Here is a 9,492-nt window from a genome sequence, read left to right as displayed (position 1 = left end):
CTGTTCCCACCACTTGAGTTGCCTTGACAGATGGCAGCAATGTCCTCTTGCCCTGGTCCCAAAAAGAATGAGTGCCCCACAGCTTGGGAAATCACCCGCACGGGCCTGGACTGCCTGCACCGCAGTCTATGGCCCCAACACTTAGAATGGCCTTGCCTTCCAGTAGGGCTTAGAGCTGCAGGAAGCAGCTGGGGAAGAGGGGCAGAGAGGGGGTCAGTCCCCAGTGCCTGGGCCTTACTATGACTTAAGCTCTTCTTCTCTGGGGAGAAGGGCCAGCAGAAGGAATCCCAAAGTCCCAGCACTGTCTGGAGCAGACCCAGACCCCTTCTTGGGGCTAGGACTCTTGTTGATTTCGTGTAACAAAGCCCCTGTCACAACCTAGGCCACTGCCTGAGCCTCACAGGAAGCTTGGGCCTCCCTGAGCCTGTTCCCCTGACAGCCAGGGGCTTTTGGAACAGGGACCCCAGGGGACATTGTGAGATCTATGAAAGAGGCTGTGAGGCAGCAGATGCTGAGAGGAAAGGGGAGGAAATGGCCCCCTTCCCTGGTCACCCCAACAGAGAGCTGTATAGAGGCCCTCCTTCCTGTGAGGGACTGGGCCCAGAGCACAGACTTTTGAGCCTCCCATCTCCCCAAACCACAGCCCAGAGGTGTGAAAAAAAAGAAAAAAAAACAGGGGGATGGGTGGCAGAGAAGAGACAGGTGCACATTTCACACCTTGACCACAGGTGGGGCCCGGAGCAGCTTCACTCTGACTAACTTCCTCCTCAAGCTTCCCCAACTGGCTGCTCAGGAGGGCAGAAGCAGGGGGCACATGTACCAGAACTCTGAGGGCAGACCACTGGCTAGGTGGCTCTCCCCAAGGGCCGGGCCTGCCTCTGACCTGGTCTGGGGCTGCTTGGGACCCAGATTAGAGCATCAGACAAGGGTTTGGCTAGGCACCACGACAAAGGCACTTCCAAGGCATCTCAGCTGAGAAAGACAGCGGGAGCCTGCCCTGAACCTGCCATTCTGAGACCCCGGAAGGGCCGACCTAGAAAGTAACCAAAATGAGGAAGAAACTACTGCTCCCCAGGCACCTACCCTGGGCCATGCACCTACACGTATTGTATGCAGTCCACACAGCAACCCCAGCCCACATGTACTATGTTTCTCCCCACTTTTCAGATGAGGAAACTGAGGCAGAGGAGTGAAGTGATTTGCCTGAGATTGCACAGCACGGAAGCCAGAGGACTAGGCAAGGGGCAGGCTTTCTGGAGGCCAAGACCACACCTGCATGCCCCAAAAGGTGGGCACGCTCTATCCCGGGGCTCACCTGACAGGAAAGTCTCCCAGTCACTATGTTTGTAGTGAATATCCCTCTCCGCATTCTCCTACTATGTGCTGGGTCCTGGAAGGGACCTTCCCACCATATCTGGGCCACATGGGAGCAGTGACAGCAGCCGGCCCCACAGCCCAGAATGGCTTATGAGGATACGGCCCAGCTCAGAAAAGCTCCCTGCACCCTTTCAGAACTCCTGCCCAACCCTCTCTCATTTCTCCTCACCAGCAATCTGGGAAGGTGGGGAGCATTGTTCCCATGTGACCAATGGGGACTAGGGCACAGGAGGGGGACCAGGGATCCCTAGACTTTGACATTTCACATGGCCCAGTGGCACTCCAACATCTATTTGGAGGCCCCACATTTGGATTGCCCACTTCGGCCAACACAAGATTCTTCTAAATCTATCAGCTTATATTCACCATCATTTCATAAAGAAAAGATCCTTTTAATACCAAAAAGGGGATGAAGGACATAATTGCAGAATACAAGACCCTCCTTGAAATTGAATAGACAGAAGGGCGCCTGGGTGTCCTAGTCGGTTAAGCGTCCGACTCTTGATTTCGGCTCAGGTCATGATCTCATGGTTCGTGAGTTCGAGCCCCATGTGGGGCTTTGCACTGACAGCACAGAGACTGCTTGGGATTCTCTCTCTCCTTCTCTCTGTTCCTCCCCCACTTAAACGCGCGCGCTCTCTCTCAAAATAAACATTAAAAAAAAAACAAAACCCAAATTGAACAGAGGTTTTTATTATCCTCACTTCTTTCACGTGCAGAAACCCAGGGAATGGAAACTCTTCTTGACCAGCGACCAGAAACTGTGGTGCCAGCTCCTACCCATCCTAACTGCCGAGGCTCCTGCAGTCGCCAGTCCTGTCCACTTGCACTGCTCCTGATGTCCTGCAGGCCCTCACCTACCTCTGGCCTGCACCTTGCAGTTTGACAAGCTGTTTAGAGCAAGGATAGTTGCAGCTCCTGCGCACAGAAGGTGGAGAAGGGGCTCGCTGCCTTGCCAGTTTGTGTCTTGTCAAGAAGTTTGAAGCGAATTCCAAGCCTGAGCCTGGAGGCTCTGGTGAAGCACTCTGAAAACCAGACCCCAGAGGACTGGTTCTGCCTCTCTATGTCTCTGTCTCTGTGCCTCTCCTTCTCGTCTGGGTGGGAGAGAGGGAGAGAAGAGACTACCTAGCAGAGGCAAGGCGAGTTAGGGGCTGCCTTTCCCGGCTGATAAGAACAGGGTAATAGGGAAAGGAGGAGAGGGCAGAGGGCAGAGGGCAGAGGGCCGGGAGGGGGGAGAAACTGTTGTAGCACACCACCATAAAGGGCCTGATTTGCTCTACAAATGCTGTTTACAGCTTTTCCTTGAAATTGAGAGGGTCCACATACTCTTCCCCAACCCTCTTCTTCCTGTTGCCCCAGGAGCACCTGCTCTCATGAATTTGTAGTGTCTCCAACCCCTAATTTTTTGTTTTGTTTTGTTTTCTAATTTTTACTTTTTGTTAAGATTTTATTTTTGGGTGGGGGCGCCTGGGAGGCTCAGTTGTTTGAGCGTCCGACTCTTGTTTTTGGCTCAGGTCACGATCTCATAAATTGTGGGTTCGAGCCCCGTGTCGGGGTCTATGCTAGCAGCATGGGGCCTGCTTGGGATTCTCTGTCTCCCTCTCTGCCCCTCTCCCACTCATGCTCTCTCTCTCTCTCAAAAGTAAATAAATGAACATTTAAAACAAAGATTTTTTTTTTTTTTTTTTAGTAATCTCTACACCCAACGTGGGGCTTAAACTCACAACCCTGAGATCAAGAGTTGCATATTCCACCGACTGAGGCAGCCAGGTGCCCCTCCAGTCCCTGTTTTAAACTTCTAGAACAAATAGCTGTATCGAAAACAATATGGTCTTGCTTTGTGTGTGTGGTTTTCAGAATTTACATAAATGGCGTGAAACTCCACATGATAATTCTGTAACTTGCCTCTTCCACCATGTGGTCATTGGATTTTCCAGCTCCAGCCATGTCAAAATATATAGCTTAACTTCATTTGTTTTTATCTGCATGAATAGATTATACTTTATCATAGTTTATCAGAGATCATCCACTTAAAAAAGCAGAAGGCAGTGGGATGAGCAGTAAAAAGAGAGACAGCTGTGGGTTCAATCCCAGCTCCCACCCTCACTTGCAGTGTCTGGTGAAGCCCCTTCCCCTTTCTGGATTAGCCATGGGGAATCACTCCCCACCCCCACCTCACAAGGGATTTGTGTGGTTTGAATGAGGCAGTGTCAGAGAAAGTACCTAAAGCACTGTCTAGCACATACCAAGTTCATTACTAGTAGTTCCCTTTCCTCATCCCCTGTTGAGTATCGGGAGGGGCAATAGTGGAGGACTTGATGTAGTGTGAAGGTTTTCTTCAAAATATTTTAGTTTGGGGAGCCTGGGTGGCTCAGTCGGTTAAGTGTCTGACTTCGGCTCAGGTCATGATCTCACAGTCATGATCTCACCGCTCATGAGTTCGAGCCCCACGTCAGGGTCTTTGCTGTCAGCACAGAGTCCACTTCAGATCCTCTGTCCCCTCCTCTCTCTCTGCCCATCCCCCACTAGGGCTGTCTCTCTCTCTCTTTCTCAAAAATAAACATTTTAAATAAATATTTTAGTTTTTAAAGAAGGTTAATCTTTTTGACAGACCTAAGACGTTTAGCAATGCAATCTACAATTATGCAAAGATCCACTCCAGCCCATGACAGGTGAGCACGGGTGCCAGGGTATTGAGCACTGACTCCACCAGTGAAGGAGAAGTTCTTGCCCCTGGCAGCAGGGCTGCCCTCCACCTCGTAGACACTCTGCTTCTCCAGATGCCCCACCTCAAAGGACCTTTCCCTAAGCCCCAGCCTTTCTGGTCCCCAGTTTGTGGCCGGGTCCCCCCGCAGCAGCGTTCCCAGGGGAACGGGCCAGAATAGGAGTTCCTGGGGGCGCCTGGGTGGCGCAGTCGGTTAGGTGTCCGACTTCAGCCAGGTCACGATCTCGCGGTCCGTGAGTTCGAGCCCCGCGTCAGGCTCTGGGCTGATGGCTCAGAGTCTGGAGCCTGTTTCCGATTCTGTGTCTCCCTCTCTCTCTGCCCCTCCCCTGTTCATGCTCTGTCTCTCTCTCTCCCAAAAATAAAATAAAAAACGTTTAAAAAAAGAATAGGAGTTCCTGTGGCCTCGGTTCTAAGGAGGTCTGGCATAGACAAGCCCATGGAAGAGGCTGCCGCCAACAATCATGTGAAACCCTCACTTCCTCCGTGTAGTGCAGGTTCCCGACCACAATCACCAAAGCAGAGGGGCAGGCAGCACACAGCCCTGCAGGCAGAGCATTAGCCCAGCAATGGTCCTTGAGGTAAGTGCTGCTGCCCAGCCGGCGGGCACAGGAGCTCGGAGTGGAGGGTCCGGGAGACTGGGGGAAACGTCAGGGCTGGCTCATGAGCCAGGGCCACCAGAGGGCTGGGTGAGTAGTAGATGATGCAGGGATTGCAGAAGGAGCCCTGGGACAGGGAATTGGGAACCCACCTCGGCCAGGGACTTGTGTATGACCACAGGTGCGACCCCTCCCCTGTCTGGCTTCCGGGCCTCATCTGCAAAATGATCCCTGCCGCCGTTGGCTTCCAAGGCTCCCTTTGGCTCTGACTTGGAACTTACCCTTCCATGCGGGACTGAACTGGCACTGAGAAGGCTGGCAGCTCTGGGGTCATGTGTAGGGTAATGGGGTATGGAATATTTCTACCCGAGCTTGGTGGGAGAGCCCCCAGGGGGTGGCAGGTGGCATCCCTGAAGAGGAAGGGAAGAACAGGAACAGAAAGCATGTGACAGGGTCAGGGGGAGGACTTCAGTGATTTGTGGAGGGGCCCCATGGGAGGCAGGAAGTTGGGATCCCTAGACAAGGGCTAAGGAGGGAAGTGGGGGGCCAGTGACTGACCCGGAGAGGGGACTGCGGGGAGGTGCGGGGAAGGCAGGTAGTAGCACCAGGCGTGGCAGGGAAACAGAAGGGCAAGCCAAGCTGTGAAGACAGAGCGAGGAAAGGGGGCAGGGAGGGCTCCTGGCACAGGGGTGGGAGGGAAGGCTTCCTCTGGCCCACAATCCCTGGTCTAATGGGATGGCCCACACAGGTGAGAGAGAAGCAGTGGTTGATGTGGGAAGTTACCAGTCCAGCTCCCGGGCTGGGCACGGAGTTTAATAGGCGAGGGCTTGGACAAAAGACAGGAACTGGGGCCTGCCCGGCAGAGGAGCTACTCCAGGAAACGCTCAAAGGAGTGACTGTAAGGCCACAGTCCCTTGCCTCCTTCCCTCCCTCTGCAGATGAGTGAACACCAGGTGTTCGACGCCTCTGAGCTTGCCTTCCTCCTGGAAAACTGTAGCTCTTCCTATGATTACGCAGAAAACGAGAGTGACTCCTGCTGTGCCTCCCCGCCCTGCCCGCAGGACTACAGCCTGAACTTCGACCGGGCCTTCCTGCCGGCCCTGTACAGCCTCCTCTTCGTGTTGGGGCTGCTGGGCAATGGCGCGGTGGCGGCTGTGCTGTTGAGCCAGCGGGCGGCCCTGAGCAGCACCGACACCTTCCTGCTCCACCTGGCTGTGGCCGACGCACTGCTGGTGCTGACCCTGCCCCTCTGGGCAGTGGACGCAGCTGTCCAGTGGGTCTTCGGATCTGGCCTCTGTAAAGTGGCAGGCGCCCTCTTCAACATCAACTTCTACGCGGGGGCCCTCCTGCTGGCCTGCATCAGCTTTGACCGCTACCTGAGCATAGTGCATGCCACCCAGCTGTACCGCCGGGGGCCCACCGCCCGCGTGGCCCTCACCTGTGTGGTCGTCTGGGGACTCTGTCTGTTCTTTGCCATCCCAGACTTCATCTTCCTGTCGGCCCGCCGTGACGAGCGCCTCAATGCCACCCACTGTCAGTACAACTTCCCGCAGGTGGGCCGCACAGCTCTGCGGGTGCTGCAGCTGGTTGCTGGTTTCCTGCTGCCCTTGCTGGTCATGGCCTACTGCTACGCCCGCATCCTGGCTGTGCTGCTGGTCTCCAGGGGCCAGCGGCGGCTGCGGGCCATGCGGTTGGTCGTGGTGGTAGTGGTGGCCTTCGCCCTCTGCTGGACCCCCTACCACCTGGTGGTGATGGTGGACACCCTCATGGACCTGGAGGCCTTGTCCCGCAACTGTGGCCGAGAAAGCCGTGTGGACGTGGCCAAGTCAGTCACCTCGGGCCTGGGCTATATGCACTGCTGCCTCAACCCACTGCTCTATGCCTTCGTGGGGGTCAAGTTCCGAGAGCGCATGTGGATGTTACTTACGCGCCTGGGCCGCCCTGACCTGAGAGGGCACCAGCCGTCATCTTTCCGCCGGGATTCATCCTGGTCTGAGACCACAGAGGCCTCCTACTCAGGCTTGTGAGGCTGGATGGGGGGGGGGGGTGCTCCTTTTGCCACGCAGCCTGACTGCCCCCACGTTCCAGGCTTCTCCGGGTTCCTCCCTCCCTTCCCTGTAGCCTCATTCCCCACGCACACTCCCGAGATTCCCTGGTGGCCCCGGCATCACCTGGTCTCCCAGGGAGGCACCCCCCTGGCTCTGGAGGCTACGCCACTGCTGCTCCTTAGCTGCCAAGCCCCGTTGCCACTTCAGAGGTGGCTGCCTTGGGGCCCTTATTGCCTTGGCTGCTAGGAGCCTCACTGCCCTCCTTATTTAGTAACTAGACCTTGGCCTTCCCCATGTTCACAGAGCAGGAAGCCAGCAGCATAGAAGCTGTCCCTATAGGGTCTTGACCCGGGCCTCCAACTCAGCAGCGACTGTAGCTGTGGTCCCCAAGGACCGTATTTGCTCATGTTTATGTCTAAAATTCTGCTTAAAACTTTTCAATAAATGAGATCATCAGGACCAGGGTGTGTTAGTAGTGCATCATTTATATCCAGCCCTGCCCAGGCTCTGGGGATGCATTTCCTATTCTCTTTGCCTGGCCCCAGATCTACGCCAACCGATGTTGCTTGTGTTAACGTCTATGTGGAGCCCCCTCTCTGACCTCTTGGGTACTCCTGTCACTCACAGGGAAGCACTCAGGTAGATGGGTGCAGGCTAACAGTTCACTGGACTGGCTGGACACCACTTAGGCATAATTTGGGGAAGGGCCTTCGGACATGAATAAGACATGGTCCCTGTGCTCCAGAAGTTTAGGCCAGCAGGGAAGACATGGGGAAGAGTAACAATACGAAACAGTCTATGCCACAAGGCAAATGAGTTGTCCCTAGACCGTGAACCCGGGTCTCAGAGCCCTGTGGCTGGAGCCATTTGGGAAGGCTTCCGGAAGACAGAAATGAGAAGACCCCAAAAGGCAAGTGGGGTCTCCAAGGACAGAGAGAAGCAAAGACAGCATTTCTGGGTAGAAGGGAAGGCAATAGCAAAACCGCAATGCTTCCTAGTACCGCAAGTGGCCCTAGAGTTAAGGGTTCGGGTGAGGGAAGGGTTGAAAATACTCAAGGTTGGTTTGGGATCAAGTGATGGTATCAGAGAGCCCAGCCAAAGGCTGTATGTAGCTTTATACAGGGAAGAGGAGATGCGGGCTTTTTCTTGGATAGTGACATGGGGCTGGACGAAAAGCACCAAGGTTGGAGGACTTGAGGACAGTCATTTGCACATAAGCCACCCAGAGGCACGGGTGGGCAATCGCTGAGGTGGATGTGAGTACAGGAAATGACCAGGGCTCCCCAGAAGGGTAGGTGGCAAGCCTACAGAGTTAGGACCCTCCCTTTGCAGGGGTGGAACAGCTGCACTGTCAGTTCCCCCTAATTAAGCCACCAATGTGCCACGATCCAGTTTCGCTCATCAGGTGGGCCTTTGCTGAGACTGCAGACCTGGATGGAAGAGGGATCAGCAGGGAGGGACCCGGGGATTTAGCCAGGGAAGCTCATGTCACCCTGCACACGCACCCAGTCCCTTAGATGTGTGGTTAGCCTTGAGTGCGCACATCCGCAAAATGAAGGAAGGATGGAAGGAAGGAAAAGGACAGAACACATCCTGCCCATAAAAAATATCAGTGATGTTGGGGCGCCTGGGTGGCGCAGTCGGTTAAGCGTCCGACTTCAGCCAGGTCACGATCTCACGGTCCGTGAGTTCGAGCCCCGCGTCAGGCTCTGGGCTGATGGCTCGGAGCCTGGAGCCTGTTTCCGATTCTGTGTCTCCCTCTCTCTCTGCCCCTCCCCCGTTCATGCTCTGTCTCTCTCTGTCCCAAAATAAATTAAAAATGTTGAAAAAAGAAAAAAAAATTTAAAAAAAAAAATATCAGTGATGCTAGACTAATAAAGATGTTTGTGGGGGTCTGACGGATGGGTCCCAGAGGTGTCCACCCTCAAATCCCCAGAATTTGTATGTTACCTTACATGACAAAAAGGTTGCTAATAAGCTGACCTTATAAAAAGTAGATTCTCTTGGATCATCTATGTGGGCCCCATGTCATCACAAGGGTCCTTCAAAGTGAAAAAAAGGAAGAAGGGGAGGGAGGGAGAGGGAGACAGAGAGAGAGAAATGTTGTTGGCTTGGAGGATGGAAGGTGGGGGGCACAAACCAAACAACACAGGTGCCCTCTAGAAGTTGGAAAAGACAAGGAAATGGATCCCCAAACCCCAGTGCCTCCAGAGAGAAACCAAGCCCTGCCCACACCTGGATTTCAGTCCAGTGAGGTTGGCACCAGATTTTTTTATTGTTTGTTTATTTTTGAGAGAGACAGAGCATGGGCAAGGTGGGGTGGGGGCAGAGAGAAAGGAAGACATAGAATCCGAACCAGGCTCCAGGCTCTGAGCTGTCAGCACAGAGCCCAACACGGGACTCGAACTCACAGACCACGAGATCATGACCTGAGCCAAAGTCGGATGCTTAACTGACTGAGCCTGGGGTACCTGAGTATCCCAAGTACCAGATTTATGACCTCCAGAGCTGTAAGAGAATACATTTGTGTTGTCTGAAGTCACTAAGCTTGTGGTCATTTGCCATGGCAGCAATAGGAAATGAATGCAATCTTGGCCCCAGTCTGTACCCTGGATGCCTCCCAGGAGTGGGAGGGCTGCTGAAGTGCTTACGGGCAGTCACAAAAGTCATAGAGAAAAACCAGAATGGAGAGTGCTCTTCCAGACACACTGTGGAGAGCTTCATATGTCCAGGGTCTTGGACAAAA

At 54.2% G+C, this 9,492-nt stretch overlaps 1 protein-coding gene across 2 annotated transcripts; it reads left to right on the top strand.

The window, feature by feature from the left end:
- Nucleotides 1–4,528: 4,528 nt before the first annotated feature.
- Nucleotides 4,529–7,205, top strand: CXCR3 (C-X-C motif chemokine receptor 3). Of its 2 annotated transcripts, none has more exons than XM_058713367.1 (2): nucleotides 4,529–4,680; nucleotides 5,760–7,205. In XM_058713367.1, the coding sequence occupies exons 1-2, from the start codon at nucleotides 4,669–4,671 to the stop codon at nucleotides 6,723–6,725; spliced, it is 978 nt and encodes a 325-aa protein (XP_058569350.1). In that variant the 5' UTR covers nucleotides 4,529–4,668; the 3' UTR covers nucleotides 6,726–7,205. The 2 variants fall into 2 exon arrangements, with proteins under 2 accessions (XP_058569350.1, XP_058569349.1); XM_058713366.1 differs by having other exon boundaries at nucleotides 4,533–4,680; nucleotides 5,637–7,205.
- The last annotated feature ends 2,287 nt before the right edge of the window (nucleotides 7,206–9,492 follow it).

Source organism: Neofelis nebulosa, chromosome X (assembly GCF_028018385.1).
Source record: "Neofelis nebulosa isolate mNeoNeb1 chromosome X, mNeoNeb1.pri, whole genome shotgun sequence".
In the NCBI taxonomy this organism is placed as follows: Eukaryota; Metazoa; Chordata; class Mammalia; order Carnivora; family Felidae; genus Neofelis; species Neofelis nebulosa.
Note: the sequence above shows the minus strand (reverse complement) of the source record. Positions and strands in the feature narration are given on the sequence as shown.